The sequence below is a fragment of the Schistocerca americana genome, chromosome 1 (assembly GCF_021461395.2).
Source record: "Schistocerca americana isolate TAMUIC-IGC-003095 chromosome 1, iqSchAmer2.1, whole genome shotgun sequence".
Classification (NCBI taxonomy): Eukaryota; Metazoa; Arthropoda; class Insecta; order Orthoptera; family Acrididae; genus Schistocerca; species Schistocerca americana.
Genome location: NC_060119.1, coordinates 655,246,950 through 655,271,207, shown reverse-complemented (window position 1 = coordinate 655,271,207; position 24,258 = coordinate 655,246,950). Strand labels below are relative to the sequence as shown.

Genomic DNA, 24,258 nt, shown 5'->3' with positions numbered 1-24,258 from the left:
ACAGTTCTTTTTATCTTTAAATGTGGATGATGAAAACTGGTGCCAAAGAAATTAAAAATACTTTTCTACCCCTGTAGTAAAAATTTACAATCTTTCTTCTTCTTCCTCCCTCTCTGTAACTTATCCCCCACCCACCCATTCTCTTTCCGCCTCTCTTGCTCTAGCTTTTTTTTTTTTTCATATTTCTTACTAGCACTGTATTTCAAAACACAGTTCTAAAGTACTTTGCTATACTGTCTGACCTCTGCTTCTGTAGAAGCAGTTCAATAATTGTGTTTCATAAGCCTGCTGGGTTCTGTGTAAGCTCTGTAGTGTTAAAAGGAAAGGAACCGAAAATTGAAATTTGAAAAAGTAATTAAAAATCAACATACCTGATAACTAGATAACAGATTCCTGTTCCTACACCATAATGGTACTGAACAGATGTGGTTGGCATTATCAACAGAAATGCAAGTTATTTTGGTGTTCTGTGATACATAAGGATGTACAAGTGATATCAAGTTCCGTTGTAAAAAAATTCTGTGAACTGTTAGACTGCAATGCTCATACTCAAGAGAGGGAGCATAATGCTATTCAAACACATGCATAAAAGTTTGAAAGTGTAGGGATTTTTAAGTAAGGTAGAGGTTGAAAATTTGCTTAAGTCTGAGTTAAGGAAAGACTACATACACAGCAAATGTAGAAAGTGAAAATTTGATGATTGCACACATGCATGTGGACAGACCCTATATTGTGCCGGATGGGCACACAATGTTGGGATTGCATTTTGGCAGGTGGACTAGAGGACAGGGGATCAGATGGGATGCGTAGAAGGACAGAGAGGCAGGAAGAGGGGTTGGGGGAGTGTTACTAGTGGGTGGCTTGGAGGAAGACAGCAGACTGCTGGCTAGGAATGTGGGAGTGAGGGATGGAAGACGCATGAGCTAGGCATGCGATGAGGTGTGGCTCATGATGGTGATGTGGCAGTATGAACTGTGAGTGAATGACAGAACAGATCACGATCCTATCCCTGTGATTCAAACTGACCTGCAGTCCTAAAAACCTCAGGCCCCTTACCTCAATCCATACAACTCCTCACCTCACCCAAACCACACACTCTCACCTTTACCTTCTTCCTAATATCCACAAATCCAATCATCCTGGCCGTCTCATAGCTGCTGGCTCCAAAGCACCCACTGAACGTACATCTGCCTTACTTAATTAACACCTGCAACACAGGGTACAAAGACTTCCCTCCTATACTAAATATACCAACCATTTCCTTGATTGTCTGAAATCCGTGCCCGTCCCATTTCCACCACACCCCTTGCACGTCACCAATAGGTGCCACCTCCCTCTATACAACATCCCCCACATATGTGGTCTGTCTGCAGCTGAACATTTAGTCAGTCAATGCCCACCTGATTCCAAGCCTGCGACATCCTTCTTGCTCACCTTAATGAACTTTATACTTACCAACAATTACTACATCTTTGAGGGACAGACATACAAACAAATCAAGGGTACAGCCATGGAACCAGGATGACTCATTTCTACACTCCTGGAAATGGAAAAAAGAACACATTGACACCGGTGTGTCAGACCCACCATACTTGCTCCGGACACTGCGAGAGGGCTGTACAAGCAATGATCACACGCACGGCACAGTGGACACACCAGGAACCGCGGTGTTGGCCGTCGAATGGCGCTAGCTGCGCAGCATTTGTGCACCGCCGCCGTCAGTGTCAGCCAGTTTGCCGTGGCATACGGAGCTCCATCGCAGTCTTTAACACTGGTAGCATGCCGCGACAGCGTGGACGTGAACCGTATGTGCAGTTGACGGACTTTGAGCGAGGGCGTATAGTGGGCATGCGGGAGGCCGGGTGGACGTACCGCCGAATTGCTCAACACGTGGAGCGTGAGGTCTCCACAGTACATCGATGTTGTCGCCAGTGGTCGGCGGAAGGTGCACGTGCCCGTCGACCTGGGACCGGACCACAGCGACGCACGGATGCACGCCAAGACCGTAGGATCCTACGCAGTGCCGTAGGGGACCGCACCGCCACTTCCCAGCAAATTAGGGACACTGTTGCTCCTGGGATATCGGCGAGGACCATTCGCAACCGTCTCCATGAAGCTGGGCTACGGTCCCGCACACCGTTAGGCTGTCTTCCGCTCACGCCCCAACATCGTGCAGCCCGCCTCCAGTGGTGTCGCGACAGGCGTGAATGGAGGGACGAATGGACACGTGTCGTCTTCAGCGATGAGAGTCGCTTCTGCCTTGGTGCCAATGATGGTCGTATGCGTGTTTGGCGCCGTGCAGGTGAGCGCCACAATCGGGACTGCATACGACCGAGGCACACAGGGCCAACACCCGGCATCATGGTGTGGGGAGCGATCTCCTACACTGGCCGTACACCACTGGTGATCGTTGAGGGGACACTGAATAGTGCACGGTATATCCAAACCGTCATCGAACCCATCGTTCTACCATTCCTAGACCGGCAAGGGAACTTGCTGTTCCAACAGGACAATGCACGTCCGCATGTATCCCGTGCCACCCAACGTGCTCTAGAAGGTGTAAGTCAACTACCCTGGCCAGCAAGATCTCCGGATCTGTCCCCCATTGAGCATGTTTGGGACTGGATGAAGCGTCGTCTCACGCGGTCTGCACGTCCAGCACGAACGCTGGTCCAACTGAGGCGCCAGGTGGAAAAAGGCATGGCAAGCCGTTCCACAGGACTACATCCAGCATCTCTACGATCGTCTCCATGGGAGAATAGCAGCCTGCATTGCTGCGAAAGGTGGATATACACTGTACTAGTGCCGACATTGTGCATGCTCTGTTGCCTGTGTCTATGTGCCTGTGGTTCTGTCAGTGTGATCATGTGATGTATCTGACTCCAGGAATGTGTCAATAAAGTTTCCCCTTCCTGCGACAATGAATTCATGGTGTTCTTATTTCAATTTCCAGGAGTGTATCTCCACCTTTTCATGGCTAGCTTGGAGGGGACTTTCCTGGAATCAACAAGTCTTCAGCCCCTGGTTTGGTTTAGATACAATGATGACATATTTGTCTCGAATGAAAAACAACCACAGTTACACTAAATTATGTTTATTGTAAACCTTGACCATGGTTTCTACTATAATAATATAGCCTTCTTCAGAAGCCTGTTTTGAACATGAGCAACATTGGTGTTTGAAGCAGGCTTATGTCTGTTGAAGTAATTTTATTGGCCTTGACGCAGCCACTAGGCTAAGACATTTTTCATTTATTAATATGTATAACTTCTGAAGAAGGCCATATTATTATAGCAGAAACAATAGTCAGGGTTTAAAATATACATAATTTAGTGCAACTACGGGCTGTTTTTCATTCAAGACAATTATGTAAAGGTTGCTGTTGTCGCTGCCATGATGAAAATAATGATGACACATTTACCATATGGACTCATGATGAGGCTGACCTGCTAAAATTCCTGAAATCTCTGAATACCTTCCCCCAATTAAATTTTACATAGTCCTATTCCAAAGTATTTGAGGGTAAAAATCTTAGAGGGAGAGCAAGAGATGAATACACTAAGCAGATTCAGAAGAATGTAGGTTGCAGTAGGTACTGGGAGATGATGAAGCTTGCACAGGATAGAGTAGCATGGAGAGCTGCATCAAACCAGTCTCTGGACTGAAGACCACAACAACATTCGGAATCCCATGCCACTTTCCTTGAAGTTGATCTCGTCCTCACCAAAGACCAGCTACACATCTCTGTCAACATTAAATCTACCAACCAACAGCAGTACTTACATTTTGACAGTTGCCATCCTTTGCATGTCAAACGTTCCATCCCATATAGCTTTGACATCCGAGGTAAACATATTTGTTCAGATGCAGGCTCTTTACAGCGTTACACCACCACTCTCACTTCAGCCTTCACTGGACGTAATTATCCCAAGAGCCTAGTTCAAATGCAGATTTCCTGGGTCATCACATCCAATCCTGGTACCGGTGATCCCTCCAAACAATGTTGGAGCACACCACTTATCACCCAGTGTTATCAGCTACTTCAACAAGGCCACGACTTCCTAAAATCATGCACTGAAATGAGATCCCTTCTGTCTGAGATTTTGCCCACGACACCTAGAATAGCTTTTTGTCCCCCTCACAATCCATGCAACATCCTTATCAGACCTTCTACTCCTTTTGCACCCATCTTCATACCCTATCGCTCCTACCCCTGTGACAGTCCTTGCTGGAAGACTTGCCCTATGGATCCTCCTTCCACCACCTATTCCACTCCTGTAACTGGCAAAACATATACTACCAAAAGGAGAGCCACATGTGAAACAATGCATGTCATATAACAGCTGTTATGTAAACACTATTCGGCTTTTTACATTGGCATGACTACGACCCAGCTATGAGTCAGGAAGAATGGACATAGGCAGAGGGTGTATACAGGCAACTTGCAATAACCTGCTGCAGAGCATGTTGTACAACATGACAGTCATGACCTCAGTGCCTGATTCACCAGACACCCTTTCTGGGTTCTTCGCCCAGGCACCAATTTCTCAGAACTCCACAGGTGGGAACTAGCACTACAACATGTCCTTGGTTCTCGCCACGTACCTGGGCATGATTTACATTAATTCCTTCCGTCTTGGCATTTCTTCACAGTAACTACTCCTTTCTTCACACCATTTTAGTTTCCTACATCTTTCATTTTCTGACTATTTTTTGCCGTCCCCCCTCCCACCTCTGTTACATACAAGGCACTCAGCTTTTCACTGTTTTAATACTAATCTCTGGCTTGCATGTTACCCTATCTTCCACCTTTAAGCTCTCAGATTTTCAAAACTTGGCCGATGCAGTGCCCAACAATTATAGTCTTTCCTTCTCATCCTGTTCAGTAAATCTCCCCTGAGCTGGGTTTCTGGGCAACTTTTCTGAACTTTTGCCCTTTCCCTAAACCTCTCCAGTCCTTTTTCTTCACCCCTCTTCCATTCACTTCAACTCTTCTGCCAGAAGGAGGAGCCAATGGCTCCGAAAGCTTGGAAAAGTTAAATCCTTTTTGTGTATGTTACCCTGCCGCCGCTTGGTGAGTAGATTTCTTGTCTATCCATTTATATTATATTATCAGGAACAGAGGAAGAGGTAGACAGTGTGGATTGGCTGTGACTGAGATCAAGAGGACTGCAGGAGCAAAGGATGTGTTGCAAGGACAACTGTCATATACTTAATTCAGTAAAGTCATATACTTAATTCAGTAAAGCTAGTGCTGAAGGAAAGGGTGCTGAAGGAAAGGATTCGAGTGGCCCCAGTTGTGAGGCATAGATTAAACCCCTGGATATTGTGATCGGTTGCTTGTTGTGCCACTGGGCGGTCAATTCTGTTCTTGTCTACAGTTTGGCACTGGCCATTCATCCAGGTGGACAGCTAGTTGGTTGAAGAATTCTGGAAACATCCCCCAGGCTGTGGATAAGCTATGTCCCCACAATATCCTTTCTTTCAGGAGTGCTAGTTCTGCAAGGTTTGCAGGAGAGCTTCTGTAAAGTTTGGAAGGTAGGAGACGAGGTACTGGCAGAAGTAAAGCTGTGAGGACGGGGCGTTGTCGTGCGTGGGTAGCTCAGTTGGTAGAGCAATTGCCCGCAAAAGGCAAAGGTTCCGAGTTCGAGTCTCGGTCCGACACACAGTTTTGATCTGCCAGGAAGCTGGTTGGTTGACATACCAACATTAAATGCTGTGTAGTCATTGCAGCAGAGTTGGTATATGTTATGACTGACTTCATACATGGCCCTGTCTTTGATGTGTTCGGTTAAACCTCTGACAGGACCTGAAGTAGGAAGTACTGGGTGAGTGGATTGGGCAGGTCTTGCACCTAGGTCTTCCACAGGGATATGACCCTTGTGGCATGTGGTTGGGAGTGTAGGGATGGATCAGGGTGTTGTGTAGGTTTTCAGTGGGTGACAGAGTATCACTTCAGGAGGGATGGCAAGGACATTGAGTAGAATCTCTCTCAATTCTGGGCCCAAATAAAGATAATTAAAGCCCTGGCGAAGGGTATTTATCAATTGTTCTTGTCCGGGACGATTGAGTGAAGAGGGGAGAACGCGCCTTTGCAGCCAATTCTTGTGGGTGGTGGGAAGATTAGGTGTGTGTGTGTGTGTGTGTGTGTGTGTGTGTGTGTGTGTGTGTGCGCGCGCGCGCGCGCGTGTGGATATGGCATGGGAAATCTTTTTGCAGACTAGGTGTATAGCAGTGGTGCCTGTCTGTGAATGCCCTCATGAGATGTTCAGCATACTGGATAATGGAATTCTAAGTCACTGGAGACATGCCGTAGACAGGAGGCAAGGCTGTAAGGAAGAGAATTTTTTGTGTGGAAACAGTGACATCTGTCAAAATGCAGGCACTTTTGGTGGTTAGTGGGCTCAATATGGACAGAGGGAAAACCTGCATAAGACGCTTCCCAACCCTCTTAAAGTGGTGTTCTGTCACCCACCCAACTCACACAACATCCTGGCCCATCCCTGTGCCACTTCCACTCCAAACCCATTGACACAGTGTCATATCCCTCTGAAAGACTCAGGTCCAAGATCTGCCCAACCCATCCACCAGCATTTCCTACTCATTATGTGACAGGTTTATCCTATTCCATCGTAGTCAGGGCAACCTGTAAAAGCAACTATGTCATATACTAACTCTGCTGCAATCGCTGCACAGCTTTTTATGTTCATATGTCAACCAACCAGCTGTCTACCAGAATGAATGGCCACCACCAAACTGTCGCCAAAAATGAAATTGACCACCCAGTGGCACAACATGCAACTGAGCACAACATACCAGCGTTCAACGGTTGCTTCACAATCATGGCCATCTGGATTCCTCCCTACAGCATCAACTTTTCTGAACATTGTAGATGACAGTTATCCTTGCAACACACTCTTTCCCCCTGTAACCTTCCTGGCTTCAGTCTCCACTAACCCACTGTCCCAACACCCTCCACTTCACAGTTTCCCTTTGCTTTGTCCATCACCCCACCCAATCCATGCCATCTTCACTGTGCATTGCATCTCGCCAGCTCTTGCACCTGTATATCATAGCCCATACACCTGCCACCATTCCTACCCACATTCCTAACCAGGGACATGTCCGTCCGTGTTGGCATGAACAGTGAGCAGTGTTCTCCACATTAGCAAGGATGGACCTGCTCCAAGCCAGCGATTCCTACTGTCATCAATCTGATGACAATCTTATCAAAACCTGCTGCCTCTAGCTAGTCATCGCCATTGCCTCTTCCTGCCTCCTATCTCCCCCCCCACCCTTCTACCCACCCCACCAAACACATCCCCCACCCCATCCCAGTCCACCTGCTGATAAGCAATCCCAGCATTTTATGTCCATCCGCCACAATGTAGTATTGGTCACGTGTGTGCATCTGTCTGTCCGTCCTGCAGCTCATCAAATTTGTACAGTCTGCCAGAAAGTTCCTGTTATTATCAATAACTACACTCCTGGAAATGGAAAAAAGAACACATTGACACCGGTGTGTCAGACCCACCATACTTGCTCCGGACACTGCGAGAGGGCTGTACAAGCAATGATCACACGCACGGCACAGCGGACACACCAGGAACCGCGGTGTTGGCCGTCGAATGGCGCTAGCTGCGCAGCATTTGTGCACCGCCGCCGTCAGTGTCAGCCAGTTTGCCGTGGCATACGGAGCTCCATCGCAGTCTTTAACACTGGTAGCATGCCGCGACAGCGTGGACGTGAACCGTATGTGCAGTTGACGGACTTTGAGTGAGGGCGTATAGTGGGCATGCGGGAGGCCGGGTGGACGTACCGCCGAATTGCTCAACACGTGGGGCGTGAGGTCTCCACAGTACATCGATGTTGTCGCCAGTGGTCGGCGGAAGGTGCACGTGCCCGTCGACCTGGGACCGGACCGCAGCGACGCACGGATGCACGCCAAGACCGTAGGATCCTACGCAGTGCCGTAGGGGGCCGCACCGCCACTTCCCAGCAAATTAGGGACACTGTTGCTCCTGGGGTATCGGCGAGGACCATTCGCAACCGTCTCCATGAAGCTGGGCTACGGTCCCGCACACCGTTAGGCCGTCTTCCGCTCATGCCCCAACATCGTGCAGCCCGCCTCCAGTGGTGTCGCGACAGGCGTGAATGGAGGGACGAATGGAGACGTGTCGTCTTCAGCGATGAGAGTCGCTTCTGCCTTGGTGCCAATGATGGTCGTATGCGTGTTTGGCGCCGTGCAGGTGAGCGCCACAACAGGACCGCATACGACCGAGGCACACAGGGCCAACACCCGGCATCATGGTGTGGGGAGCGATCTCCTACACTGGCCGTACACCACTGGTGATCGTCGAGGGGACACTGAATAGTGCACGGTACATCCAAACCGTCATCGAACCCATCGTTCTACCATTCCTAGACTGGCAAGGGAACTTGCTGTTCCAACAGGACAATGCACGTCCGCATGTATCCCGTGCCACCCAACGTGCCCTAGAAGGTGTAAGTCAACTACCCTGGCCAGCAAGATCTCCGGATCTGTCCCCCATTGAGCATGTTTGGGACTGGATGAAGCGTCGTCTCACGCGGTCTGCACGTCCAGCACGAACGCTGGTCCAACTGAGGCGCCAGGTGGAAATGGCATGGCAAGCCGTTCCACAGGACTACATCCAGCATCTCTACGATCGTCTCCATGGGAGAATAGCAGCCTGCATTGCTGCGAAAGGTGGATATCACTGTACTAGTGCCGACATTGTGCATGCTCTGTTGCCTGTGTCTATGTGCCTGTGGTTCTGTCAGTGTGATCATGTGATGTATCTGACCCCAGGAATGTGTCAATAAAGTTTCCCCTTCCTGGGACAATGAATTCACGGTGTTCTTATTTCAATTTCCAGGAGTGTATATCATATCTGTAAGATTCAAAACAAGATATACAGAACAAAATGTCTCACCTGTGGAAATATAGCAGTAAGTTCTGCAACAGCAACTCTTATTCTTTCAGCACAAGGCACAAAAGCATCACAACCAGCAGATCCTTGCATTGACACAACCAACTCCTGTATTCGTTTCGTTACTTGGTCAGTTCGCCTAATAACTTCCTCACTAACAGGCATAACACCTCCAACAGTGCTACTGCTATACAGACTTTGGGTGACAGCAGGCCGAACAGGTCCTGAAGGGCAGTCATAGTCCCCCGATGAATCCTTCTGAAAGATCAGAAATTATTAGATATTATTGCTTTCGTAAAAGTTAAACTTAGGATACAACATCAGCAGCAGCAAGAAAAAAGTAGTTTTTGCTATGATTCATGCACAAACAAGTTGTAAATAACTATTAATAATTCTATAGCTTGTAAAAGAGCTTAAAGAAAAAAGTATCAGCCTTTCCCTTTAAACGATTGCTTATAGGAAAAGATCTTTGACCTCATCAATTTGTTGAACCACACTACTTTGAGACTGATTACTGAAACTTAATGTTAATTATCAGTTTTTGGAATAAATGATATTTCATCATGAGATAACATTTCACATAATGATTGTGAACTTAATATTTTCTTTGTGACCAGCACATAAAAGTTTTATGCTGTTTACAGGTACTGGCCCATATCAAAACAACTGAAGTAGTATCTGCATGTTCCCACCAACTTGATCCTCCACCACTACCTCAAAATCCTCCCTTACAAACCTTCCAAGAATTTCTGACATCCAGCATTGCTTCACAACTCTTCCCCAGGTCCCTAAAACATGACCCTAACCTGTCCTCTGCACTACTACAGGCTGTACTTTCCTAAAAGCTGATGACTCCATCATTATCCTCCCAGGAGACAAGAGATCTACTACTGTAGTACTTGACCAAAATGAGTACGTTAGTGAAGGTCTACGCCAGCTGCCTGACACCTCAACATACAGTATCTGCCACCAAGATCCCATCCCTGTGATTCAAACTGACCTGCAGTCCTAACCTCAGGCCCCTCACAAGACTAACACCTCAATCCATACAACTCCTCACCCCACCCAAACCACGCACCCTCTCCTTTTACCTTCTTCCTAATATCCACAAACCCAATCATACTGGCTGTCATAGTTGATCAACACCTGAAACCCACAGTACAAAGACTCCCCTCCTACGTCAAAGATAACAACCATTTCCTAGATCGTCAGGAATCCATGTCCCTCCCACTCCCACCACACACCTTGCTTGTCACCACTGATGCCACCTCCCTCCATAACAACATCCCCCACATACACATGGTCTGTTTGCTGCTGAACATTTCCTCAGTCAGTGCCCACCTGATTCCAAACCTACGACACCCTCCCTACTCACCTTAATCAACTTTATACTTACCAAGAATTACTTCAACTTTGCGGGACAGACATACAAACAAATAGGGGTACGGCCATGGAACCAGGATGGATCATTCCTATGCCAACCTTTTCATGGCTCGCTTGGAGGGAGCTTCCCTGGGATCCATAAGTCTTCAGCCCCTGGTTAGGTTTAGATATAGATGTACTCGTGTTGAAACTGACCTGCTAAAATTCCTGGTATCTCTATCTTCTCCCAATTAAATTTCACATGGTCCTATTCCGAATACCGTACTATTTACCTCAATGCTGATCTCGTCCTCACCGAAGGCCAGCCAAACACTTCCATCCACATTAAACCTACCAACAAACAACAATATTTACATTTTGACAGTTGCCAGCCTTTCCAGGTCAAACATTCCCTCCCATACAGTCTTGGCATCCAAGGTAAACATATTTGTTCGGATGCAGGCTCTTTACAGCGCTACACCGCTCTCACTTCAGTCTTCTCTGGACGTAATTATCCCAACAGCCTAGTTCAAAAGCAGATTTCCTGGGTCATCACATATAATCCTGGTACCGGTGATCTCTCCAAAAATCAATGTTGGAGCACACTACTTGTCACCCAGTATTATCCTGGTCTTGAATAAATCAATCAGCTACTTCAACAAGGCCATGAATTCCTAAAATCATGCACTGAAATGAGATCCCTTCTGTCTGAGATTTTGCCCACAATACCTAGAATAGCTTTTTGTCACCCTCCCAATTTCCGCAATATCCTTATCAGACCCTATGCTCCTTCTGCTCCCATCTCCCTACCCTATGGCTCCTACCCCTGTGACTGCCCCTGCTCCAAGACTTGCCCTATGCACCCTCCTACCACCATCCATTCCAGTCCTGTAACTGGCGAAGCATATGCTATCAAAGGGAGAGCCACCTGTGTAATGACACGTCATATAACAGCTGTTATGTAAACACTGTTTGGCCTTTTACATTGGCATGACTACCACCCAGTTTTTAGTTAGGATGAATGGGCATAGGCAAAGGGTGTATACTGGCAACTTGCAATACCCTGTTACAGAGCACACTCTACAACATGACAATCTTGACCTCGGCACCTGTTTCACCACATGTGTCATTGGATTCTTCCCCCAGACACCAGTTTCTCAGACCTCTGCAGGCAGGACCTGGCACTACCACCCTTAATTTATGTTAAGTTCTTTCGTCTCAGCATTTCTTCACTGTATCTACTCTTTGCTTCACTCCATTTTAGTCTTCTACATCTTCCATTGTATTACCCACCTCCCACCTCTTATGTACAATGCACTTCGTTTTTCACTCTTCTTAACTAATGCACGATGTTTAGGCAGTAACCTCTGTCTGCATATTACCCTGTTTTCCACCTTTAAGCTCTCAGGTTTTCTAATCTCGTCCGATACAATCCCCAACAATCAGTCTTTCCTTCTCATCCCATATGGTAAGTCTCTCCTGACCCACAGTTCTGTGTGACTTTCCCAAAATCTACCTCTTTTTCTAGTCCTCTCCAGTCTTTTTCCTTCACCTCTCTTCCTGCCCCTTCAACCCTTCTGCCTGAAGAAGTATCCACTGGATCTGAAAGCTTTCCAGTTACAACCGTCTTTTATGTGTGTGTTCTGCCGGCACTTGGCGAGTCGATTTTTTTATCTATTCAATTAAATAATTTTTCCATATAATGCTTTACCAGACTTTCTTGGGAAACCTCCTGTTGCTGCACCAATTGTTCTGGTTATGACCAATGATGACCAAGAATCATTTATGTGATTCTGTCAAAATATTAAGTCTACTGTAGTACCAGTATTCTTAACATTGTCCCCAAAATTTGAGATGGTTTCGGAGGACTTTGGCCCTCTTTAGTCTTGCCGATTATTTGGGTATTATTTTCATTTTATTCTAACTGCTATGTGCATTATAGCTCCCAAATCTCTGGCAGCAGTACTAGGAAAACGTAAGAAAGTACTGTTCATGTCTAATTGAAATGAGGGGAAAAATCTTAAATTTTCAACTTATTTAGTAAACAGAGTTGTTATTGCATTTAAGTTGTTAATTTTCATTTTTAGATGACATCTTCTAAGAGATCATCATGAAACCTACATTCCTTGACATCATGAGATCTACATTCCTTGATGACAGTAGGAATTGCTGGTGTGGAGCATGTCCGTCCGTGGAGGTGTGAAAAGTGAGCAGTGTTTTCCACATCAGCATGGACGGACCTGCTCCATGCCAGTGATTCCTACTGTCATAGATCTGATGACAATGTCTACCGTAAAACACACACACACACACACACACACACACACACACACACACCTACCTACTGTTTACTACTGACTCTGCATCCTGACAGTAATGATGGAATCAGACAACACTGTGTCAACATGAATTATGTAAGTGTGGGAAAGGTATATGGGGCATACTACACTCAAAGGAACGAGGTCAAGGCAAAAGACAGATAGGAATAACAATGGGTACAAAGGAAGAGGCGGAAGGTGGATGTTTCGTAGTAGGAGAAGGGGATAAAGATTTAAGCAAAGATTAAAACTGGTGCACTTGGATGGAGTAGAAACATAACTGGAGAAAAGTGCGACTGATTTTTAAGCGGAGGAAGGACTGATGCAGTAGCAGAAGACAGTGCACGAAAGGTGGAGGACAGCATTAAACAATGAGTGAGACACAAGAAACTGAGGGGTGAATGATATATGACAAGAGTTCTCACCTGTGCAAATTCAGAAAATCTGGGGATGGAAAGAGACATATTCTAAAGCAGCTCATTAAGTCAACCACATTGTGCTGAAGAGCATGCACTGCAGGGTGGTGGCTATTCATGGAGGTGAGTAGATTGTTCCTGGTCATACTCATAAATAACGAGCAGTGAGGTTGGCGTATAATGTAACTACATCCTCAACTGGCCCGTCTTTGAGAGAGAGAATACCCATTACTGGCTTGGATGGGGTTGTAGGACAGAACCGGTCCAGGGCAGGGCAAGAGCAAGAGCAGGATAGGCACACAATACCCAGTTGGTGTTGACTGAATGGTGTAACAGGTTTATTCCTCTTAACAGCTTCTGTTCTCTTCTGTGTTCTCTCTTCCAATTCTCCTTCAATTGTCTCTGCTTTTCAAAATTAAGTGTTCCCTGGTGAACAATTTGTCACCATTTGGATCTATCTAGGGCTGCAGTTTCCCAATCATTTGTGTATATTAAACATTTTGCATATTTGACTTGAGGGCATCTTTATATCATTCTGTTTGCCCTCCCTGATTGCACTGGACATTCTTTAATTGGGAGAACATGATTTGCTTAGGGAGACAGGAGTGTGGCTGGTGGATGATACGACCAGCCCAGCAAAGTTGGTGTTTGACAATTTTTGCTTAAATGCTGGTGGAGTTGGTTTCTTCCAAAATGCTGTTGCTTGTTTGCCAATCCTACCACTTTACATTCAATATTCTCCTTAGGGAGCGTTGGTGGTATTTTTCTAAGGACTTCAAGTGACACCTGTAGGTGGTCCAGGTTTCACATCCATAAAGAAATGTAGGCATGATAATTGCACTGTATACTGTAAGCATAGTTTTAACACTCAACTCATGGTTATCAAATACTCTTTTCAAAAGAAGACCATATGCAGTACTTGTAAACTTTAATTGGTTTTGAATTTCTGCATCTATGTCAGACAGATGGCTTCCCAGGTATGGAAAATACTCTACAATCTCTAGAGGTGTACCGTCAACTGTTATAACTGGAGCTGTTGCAGTGGAATTTGGGGCCGGCTGATAGAGGACTTTTGTTTTGTCTGTGTTAAGCTCTAGACCAACGGATTTCTATGCCAGAGTGAATGCATTTACAGTTGTTTGTAGATCCTCCTCTGTGTTTGCCAAGATAACATTACCATCAGTGAACTGAAGTTCAATGACAGCTGTTGTGGTTATTTTACTTTTAGCTCAGAGTCTGCTAAGGCTGAGTAGCTTACCATCAGTCCTATAAGCTATTTCAACACCCAACAGTGGGTTTCCTTAACAAGGTGAAGTATGGTACCCACAAACATCAAGAGAAGGCTAGGTGCAACAACACTTCCCTGCTTGACTCCCGAGGTAATCTTAAATGTTTCTCTGGGTCCACTGCTGGCAAGGACAGCAGCATTTATGTCGTCATGTAGAAGTCTAAGTATTTTAATGTATTTTCCAGGACATTCATTTGATGCCAGAATTTCCAAGAGAGCTCATCGATTAACAGAGTCAAAGGTTTAAATAAGGTCTATGAATACCGTGTACAGGAGTGGGTTCTGTTCTTTATATTTTTCTTGCATTTACCTTGCACTGAAAATCGTAGCCACCGTGCCTTGATTAGATCAAAAGCTGCACTGTGTTTCAGGTAGGGGTTTTTCAGCCAGAGAAAGTAGTCTGTTGGAGAGAATCCTAGCAAGAATCTTTCCAGCTGTTGAGAGTAGTGATATTCCTCAGTATTTTCCACAATGTGTCTTATCACCTTTTTTGAATATAGTAATAAAAGCAGTGTTAGGCAGATCTGCAGGTATTGTCTCAGTGTTCCACACATTGGTAATAAGGGTTTGAAAGTTTTTGATTGATTTGGTGCTGTCATTTTTAAATAGTTCAGCCGGGATTCCATCCAGTCCAGGGGATTTGTCATTCTTCAGTTGCTGGATAGCTTCAACCTCTTGAAGGGAAGGGTCATCACTCATATGGCCTTGAATGGGCTTTTGTGGTATTTTCGTAAAAATGTACTCCCACACATCTGAATCTCTTTTTAGAAGTTCTTCAAAGAGCTCCTTCCACCAAGAGCCGATAAATGCCAAATCTCGTCTTTAGATCGAAGGGGGTTTACGCCTATTTTGGAGGGGCCATAGATCACTTTTGTGGCAATGAAGAAGACTCTGGCTGCTGCTAAAATTTCCATTTCGGTTGATTTTATAGTCTACCATTGGTTTTTGAGAGCTCTGGGTTTCCTTTGAACATCGGCTTTGGCATGGGGATAAACTTATTGTTGTGAACTGGCTGTGGATCATTTTGTCAGGCATTGTAGGCCTTTCTTTTTTTATCTGACATGCTTTGAATTTCATCACCATTTTTGTCAAACCAGTTTCAATGCTTTCTGTGGATGAATCCAGTTGATTCTTGGCAAGTTGAAAGCATGATGGTTTTCAATCTTGACCAGTGTTCTTCAACATTGTCAGGATATTCAGCAGGCAACTTTTGCTTCACAACGTTCTGGAACTTCTTTTGAATCTCTTTATCCAACTTTTGCTTCACAATGTTCTGGAACTTCTTTTGGATCTCTTTATCTTTTAGTCATACAAGATTTAGCAGATGTTTTGCTTGTTTCTTTTGCTTCCAATGTTTGGGTGGCACTTTTAGAGTCATTACTGAACAGACCGTTCAATGATCTGTCCAGCAGTCATCAGCCTGAGCTACAGTTCTTGTGATCACACATCATGTTGATCTCTAGATCACACAATCACATAATTATGTGAGCCATGGCGAGCTGGTGCCAGTCTTATTTTGTCCATTTATCATTGAGATCGGTTGTGGTTGAGGTAAGCTATCTTTGCTTTTCACATGTATTATCTTGCGGCTTCACAGGCAAAGTGAGTTGGTTGTTAGCCTTCGACAGGAACCCTCAATATCTCGTGTCATTCATGGGGGAGACGAGTGTCAACGGCTGCTGAACAAGTGTGATAAGTGTGATGACCGTTACACGTTGTGGTGTGAAACAGGTTGGGTGTTTTGCCAATATGGGCAGCTTGGAGATACAAGTCCTGTGACTTCGCTGGGAACAAAATTCGAAGGGAAGCGGTGAAGCTATGGAACCCGCTCCCTTGTATTGTGTACCTGATATGGAGTAAGTCATCGTAACTGTTTGTTCACTGACACACTCAAAGATTTTAAATTTTATTATTATTATGGGACACTTTCTTAGTCTAGCTAAATGGTGGCCGTTATTTGAAAATGTTCTCAGAAGTTTTTTTGTGTCTCTTGCAATCAAAAGATTTTATGTTGCTGTTTTTAAAGCCTGCACTCTATTAATACGGTTGGGTACATGTGTAAGTGAGTCAAAGGTTCTGTGCAGTGTTTCTATGTTTCAGAGTTATTGGAATGTCTTTGTGATTCGGGCAGAAACCTTTAATTGTGCCAGCGCCTTGGTAGGGAGTGAAATGTCATCCAAGGTCTAGGCCTGGCAGTGTTTAAGAACCTGGCCACTACCCGAGTTGGTCACATACCCCCTTCCAAAGTTTACTATTTTTCTTCCTTCCGTCAAGGCGGGGGTTAAGCTGGTAGATGTATATATTTTATATGTAACCTGTTTGTATACAAACTTGTTTTCTTAAATATTACAGACTAGCAACTGGCTAAACCTTAAACTGCATAGCATCCGCTGAGTTCCTTGTGCAGCTTTTTCAAGTGATTTTTTATTAACACTTATTTTTTTAAGATCAGTGTCTCTGTTGTAGTTTTTTTGATTAAGTGATTCTATCTTGTTATGTAATGGCATCTTAGTTTGGCACTAGTGCTCAAGTGTTATCAAGTCACCATCTACCTTTAATTGTTTCATTATATCTATTTTGAGGGAAGTCCTATATGGGAGTTTGAAGTTCTCAAGTTTGTCAGTAATCCCCTTTTCTTAATTTGGAATTGTTTGTTAGAGTACTGAGTACGCTGGGTTTCTAATTGTATTTGCAAAGTTTTATCTAGTGGCTTGTCCACAATTTCTAATTTCATAATGCCAATAAAGTGTCTTAATTATAAAGTGTGACTACCAAACATGATTCCATCCCGCTTCCTCTTTTATGGTATTTAAGATATATGTGCAAATGTGGCATAACTAAGGAATTACGTATCACTATGAGATGCCAGTGTTTTGACCTGGGGTGTTGCCATGTGGTTTTATACTTAGTTTTCTGTCAAAAGAGTGTGTTTGTAATGACGAGCTCGTGTTCTGAGCATTTAGTCAGAAGAAGGGTTCCACTGCCTATACCCTCCTTTCCAATGATAACTTTCCATAGTGCATTGAAATCACCTAGTAGAATAATTTTATCTGATCGAGGTATGATTGATAGGAGTTGGTTATAGAATTCTTCATTTTTACCATCTTCTGAGTGTAGGCTTGGTGGGTATGCACTAATTATAGTAGCTTTTTGGTTGTTCACAAGTTTGAGATGGAGGGTCATAAGTCTTTCATTTATTCCATAGGGTAGTTCGTCTAGATCATCGACAAATTGATTCCTCACAGCAAATCCTACTCCATGGGTATGAGGCTCATTTTCATCTTTCCAATAGAAAGTGTAGTTTCCATATCTGACTAAACATAGTCAGCCTGACCAACCAACTACCTGACTGGATGGCCGCATCCAGAGGGCGGCCGAAACAAAAAGAAGAAACAAAACTTAAATATTGCTACCGGGAATGTTCAAAATCTCATTGACTCTGACAAAAGCAACAGACAACAACAAAGAACAGTTATTGTGGAACATGCGAATGGATATAGTAGCAATGAAGAAATAATTTAAAAATGTCATGCACGATATGTCAAATTTTCACATGTCACATTTTATGACATCATGTCTCCTGAACTGTGTGTCATACAATGGTTTAACACTGTAGGTACATTCAGGTCTGTGAAATTTATTCTAAACAGAGTTAGTGGAAAAGAAGCAATAAATTTAAATTTCATACATGATGTGGCGGCTTTTCACACCTCTCATTGTTTATGACATCATATCTCTGAAACTATGGGTCATACGATGATATAATTTTGCACTTACATTCAGTGATTTATGTGCATACTGTCTGAATACGTTGTACGAGGGTTGACTGGAAAGTAATGCCTTCGTAACTCTTCAACAGTTGGCAGCATTGGTATGTGGCAGGTAATGGCTTGTTCTGTAGCCTCTTCTCTACAGCTCCAGTTGGCAGGAAGCCTTAGCATTGAACGGTTATGTTGTTACAGTGTAAAGTATGGAACTCTACACAGACAGTTGGTCAATGCGATTTAAGCAACGTGCAGTCATTGAATTCTTGACAGCAAGAGATGTCGCCCCAAAGGAGATTCATCAGGGAATGAAAGCAGTTTACGGTGATTGTGTTGATGTGAATAAAGTGCGTTGTTGGGCAAATAAGTTTAAAGATGTTGAGGCGGAAACATCTGACCTACATTACAAACTAAGATTTGGACGTCCTGTGACAGCAACCACCGAGTTTCACAGGCAAAATGTTGACCGATTGATTCAGGACAGTCGTCCTATCACTTAGAGAGAAATTGCAAGCACAATCAGCATTTCATGAGAACGTGTGGGTCACATTATTGCTTTGCTTGGCTGTTGGAAGATCTGTGCACGATGGGTACCCTGGATGGTGACTCCTGAAATGAAAGTGCACAGACTTCAAATTTGCCAGTAACTCCTCTCGCATTACAAGAATGAAGGTGATGCCTTTCTCCATTCAATTGTGACAGGAGACGAAACATGGGTACACCATTACGACACATAGGCGAAACGTCAGTCTATGGAATATTGACACAAAGACTCGCCACAGACAAAGAAATTCAAGATGCAGCCCTCACTGGAAAAATTATGGCCACATTGTTCTGGGATACAGATGGTGTTATCCACGTCGATTTCCTCGATCTCGGAACAACAATAAATTCAGAGTGTTACATCACAACACTGCGAACTCTGAAACAATGGATAACAAGGGTCCGAAAGGAAAAGGGAAATATTTTCCTGCAGCACGATTATCCAAACCACACACTTCACATGTCACCACAGCAGAACTTCAAAGACTGAATCTCACCACCGTATGGCATCCTCCATACAGTCCAGATTTAGCACCATCTGACTTCCATCTGTTCCCAATAATGAAAGACAATCTGCGGGGACATCAGTCGACTTCTTCCATGATGGCTTCAGAAAACTTGTTCATCATTGGCAAAAATGAATCCAATTGGCTAGTGATTAAGTGGAAAAGTGAATACGGTTATTAAATATCACATTCTAAGAATTATTTCTGCATTTGATTTATTAAAATATTCCCATCCAAACCCAATTAACAAAGGTGGATGCATTACTTTTCATTCAACCCTCGTAGTAAAGAAGTAATAAATTACAATGTCATGCTTCATGTGGTACATTTGCTGTATGGACAGCAGAAAAGTAATAAACATCCTTGCTTTCATCATTTTGTAGGGATTGACAATGAGAAAAAATTTTGTAATAAAGGTTTGAAATTATGTGTGAAGTTTGTTGCAAGTCACTAAGTGCTCTCATTCTCAAATATTGGATGAATGAAGTCTCAGAATTCATGTATTGCACGCCACACTGCTTTTTTGCATCCGTTCCTCTGATAGGTCATAGCAGCAACCAAAGAGTATTCTTCATTGCCACAAAAACGATCTATGGCCCCTCCAAAATAGGCCTAAACCCCCTTCGATCTAAAGATAAGATTTGGCATCTATTGGCTCTTGGTGGAAAGAGCTCTTTGAAGAACTTCTAAAGAGAGATTCAGATGTGTGGGAGTACATTTTTACAAAAATACTAGAAAAGCCCATTCAAGACCATATGAGTGAAGACTGTTCCCTTCAAGAGGTTGAAGCTATCCAGCAACTGAGGAATGACAAAGCCCCTGGACTGGATGGAATCCCGGCTGAACTATTTAAAAATGGCAGCACCAAATCAATCAAAAACTTTCAAACCATTATTACCAATGTGTGGAACACTGAGACAATACCTGCAGATCTGCCTAACACTGCTTTTATTACTATATTCAAAAAAGGTGATAAGACACATTGTGGAAAATACTGAGGAATATCACTACTCTCAACAGCTGGAAAGATTCTTGCTGGGATTCTCTCCAACAGACTTGCCTGACAGCAAGGTATATGTATACCAAGTTTAGTTGAAATCTGTCCAGTGATTTAGGAGATATCAAGAACACACACACACACACACACACACACACACACACACACAACTTTTTATAATATATATGGACAAAAAAGTAGTAAATACAAAATAAAAAGAACTGAAATATAGCAGTATCACACCGTAGTTGACACATGAATGTGAAGGAATTAGTGACGATAGGTATGAAAACTCTATTACAGAACTGACATAATATGAAATGGTAGTCCATACAAGCCTGCAAAAGTTGACAGCACATTTCTGGTATCATGTGAATTTGGCAAATTTGATGAACGCTGTCCAACCCTTAGAAGCTACAATGATAAACCTCCCAGTGAAGCTTGAAATTGAGGATCTGTAGTTAGAATTTTAATGGGATGGATTACGTTTTGGAACAGAAGAATCCTTCAGTATGCAGGCTACAATGTGGTGTGGTGCAAGAGGAATGTTGGAAAATGCATACAACAATACACAGAGGTGAAAGTGATGGGATGGCAACTACATACGATAGTAGTATCGCAGTGCATTGGCAAAGCTGCCTTTTGCTCAGGTGATTCATGTGAAAGGGTTTCCAATGTGATTATGACCACATGACAGGAATTAACAGACTTTGATCGCCGAATGGGAGTTTGATCTAGATGCATAGGACATTTCATTTTGGAAATAATTAGGGAATCCAGTATTCAAGATCCACAGTGTCAAGAGTGTGCCGAGAATACCGAATTTCAGGCATTATCTCTCTCCACAGACAATGCAGAAGTCTAAGAGCTTCACTTAATGATCAAGAGCAGTAGCATTTGTGTAGAGTTGTTAGTGCTAACAGACAAGCAACACTGCATTTGGGGGGGTGGGGGGGATTAAAAAAAAAAAAAAATATTCAAAGTGGGATGTACGACAAATGTATCCATTAGGACAGCGCAGTGAAATTTGGCATTACTGGGCTATGGCAGTAGATGACCTATGCGAGTTCCTTTGCTAACAGCATGATATTGCTTGCAGTGCCTCTCCCGGGCTCACGACTGTATCGACTGGGCCCCTGACTGATTGGGTGTAGGAGGAAGGTCTTCTAGAAATCGAATTACATCTATATCTCTCTGAGCAGCACCAAGAAAGAGCACCTAGCCATGAGCAGCAGGCTCAAGAAGAAAATCATGGTTCCTCTAGGCTATGGGAAATGAGGTAAGCCTACACTTCCTCACAGATGCCTATGACGGAAGACAAGGAGCCTCATCAGCTATGATGAGTTATTATAGTACACAGACTATGATGTGGTTACTTATAAGAATGTGTTCAGTGCAAAACTGAAAAAAGCTAAACAACACAGTAATCAGATGGGCAATAGCAAACACCAAGCCTGAAGTTAAAATTAAATCTTTAAAGAGGAAAATAAAAGGTTGTCTCCAAGTTGTACCCAAAAGTGACAAAAAATGTCTCTTAGGAAATTTCAGATAAGGCTAATCAAGGGAGGCTAATCAAGCTGGAACCAGTCTTTTCAATAAAAGTAGGAAAGATCAGAGAGTTAAAGCAGACATACTTTCACCAGTATGCAAGGCAAAGCAAGAAAAAACACACATATTACACGCTAAAGAACCACTAGAAATTTGCTGATGTTTGGCCCAGCTAGTAATGAAGATAATTGATAATGCTAATTTTTAGCAAAACCTAGGAAGTGAGCCATCCAAACCTAGGCCTCCTCAACTTATTTTTTTTTTTGAAATTTGTGGTAAGGTCTTATGGGACCAAACTGCTGAGGTCACCGGTCCCTAAGCCTACACACTACTTAATCTAACTTAAGCTATGGACAACACAAACACCTATGCCCAAGGGAGGACTCGAATCTCCGACGTGGTGAGTTATTATTTATGATGTATCTTCTTAGAGGAGAACCTGCTGTACTGTATCCATAAGCAAAATTTACAGTTGTGACATAGCTGTTTCAAGTTCATTAGCAGCTCTCAAAGATGTGCAGAGAAACTCCTGAACAGTGTCACTGATGACAAATCTGAACACACACAGTTTTGAACATTTACAAAGAGTTAAAATTTCATATCCACTTTGGAACTGAACAAGATTTCCAAATAAAGAAAGCAGTTTGCTAACATGTATGCCATGAGTTCACACACTGCAGGTACCACTGATGTTTCAATGTATAACTTGTTCATCTACACATCTTCCAAGTTCATTTCAGACAATGCTTCCCTTTCAACTATGTCACTGGAGAGAAAGACAAGTAAGGGTTGAGTGAAACATCCTGAGAGTTTATATTTGCATCCAACACCTAAGCACTCAAAAAATACACTGTCCAGTCACATTATTCATTCATCATTGCTTCAACCCACATTTGATAAGTTGTGTTGTCATATGTGCAACTGAGCAGCAGTAATATAAAATAAACAGCGAGGTAGGTGAGAAAAATTTAGGATGCATTTAACGAAATGATGCAGATTCCCACAATGAGGTTGTTATCTACAAGTTAGTTAGTAATTTAATAAGTGCAAACATGCTTCTCGGGTTTGCCGCCGGATCGTATTGTGTAACTCTCACAATATTTCCTCGATGCAACTGCTCATCATCATCAGCTGCTGCTGTCACTGCTGCAAGGCGCGACTGATGATAATTGCACAGCAGCGTCGGAATTTGTCATGACGGGAGCAGGCAATACACGTGCGCGGGAAGACGCTCGTAGTTGGAAGAATGCGGCACACCTGGTGTCCCCTGCTGGGAGCCACAGAAATGCCATCTGCGCGTGTGCTATGGGCAATGACTGTGCTGCCGGACGGTCCTGCGGTTAAAGTCTGAACTAAATCTCAGTTATGCATTGCGTCACTTGATGAATTGGAAGTTCTTGTTTTCCCTGTTTTTGATTTAATGGTAGCCAGTGCTGGATTCCAGGTGGCACTTAGTTGAAAACCTGCATCCCTGTTGATAAGAGTGTCCGCCGTGCGGATACGTATGGCCTCCTTAACGACACGGTCCCAGAAAGATGACACTGGGGATAAAATTTCCTTGTTGTCTTTGACCGAGCACAATAAATTTCTCAATTTTGCTGGTGCCCAAAAAACACACTTGACGTCGTGCTTTTTGAGGATTCTTTCTATTCTCGAAGACATGCTGCCAAAATGGAGCAAGAACAATGTTGCAGTGGGTGCCTCCGTATCTTCATTTACAGCCCTGCTTCGAGTTTGCTTGGAATGGAATGCATGGCATATCTGCCTATCGGAATAGCCATTCTGTTGGGATACTGTTCTCAGGTGTTGTAGCTCACCAGGTAGACTGTCGGCATCTGAGACTACATGTGCCCTATGCACCAAAGAGCATAGGACACTACCGCATTGCGCAGGATGATGGCAACTTGTGGCCTGCAAATATAGCTCTGCACGAGATGATTTGCAATAGATGCTGTGTCCCAGTGTACCATCAGCTCTTCTTCCGACTAAGACGTCCAGGAATGGTAAGATGCCATCCTTTTCCACTTCCATAATGAATTGTATATTGGGATGGAGCAAGTTCAGACGTCGGAGAAACACAGGCAATGTCTCTACTCCATGGGGCCACACCACAAAAGTATAGTCTACATACCGTCAAAAACAAGAAGGTTTGAGACTTGCCGACTGCAGTGCTTTTTCCTCAAAGTCTTCCATAAAATAGTTGGCCACCATGGGGGACAGGGGACTTCCCATGGTGACACCGTGCACTTGTTCAAAACATTGGTCACTGAATAAGAAACAAGTTGAGGTAAGCACATGTTTAAATAATGCCACAATGACTCTCTCAAACGGCTGCTGATAAGCTCTAACGAGTCCTTCAGAGGTACTTTCGTAAACAAAGATTTAACGTCAAAACTAACCAAAATATCCGACGCTTGTAACTTAAGTGTCTTCAGGTGTCCTATGAAGTCCTCTGAATTCCGGATATGGTGATCACATTTGCCTATGAGAGGTCCCAATAGTGTAGTAAGATGTTTGGCCAGAAAATAAGTAGGAGCTCCAATGTTGCTCACTATTTGGCAAAGA

At 43.8% G+C, this 24,258-nt stretch overlaps 1 protein-coding gene across 1 annotated transcript in view; it reads right to left on the bottom strand.

The window, feature by feature from the left end:
- Positions 1-24,258, bottom strand: part of LOC124608242 (ARF GTPase-activating protein GIT1) — a 222,306-nt gene that overhangs the window by 2,511 nt on the left and 195,537 nt on the right. The window contains exon 12 of the mRNA XM_047139971.1: positions 8,955-9,209. Coding sequence (XP_046995927.1) covers positions 8,955-9,209 — 255 coding nt within the window. The remainder of the gene's footprint in view (positions 1-8,954; positions 9,210-24,258) is intronic.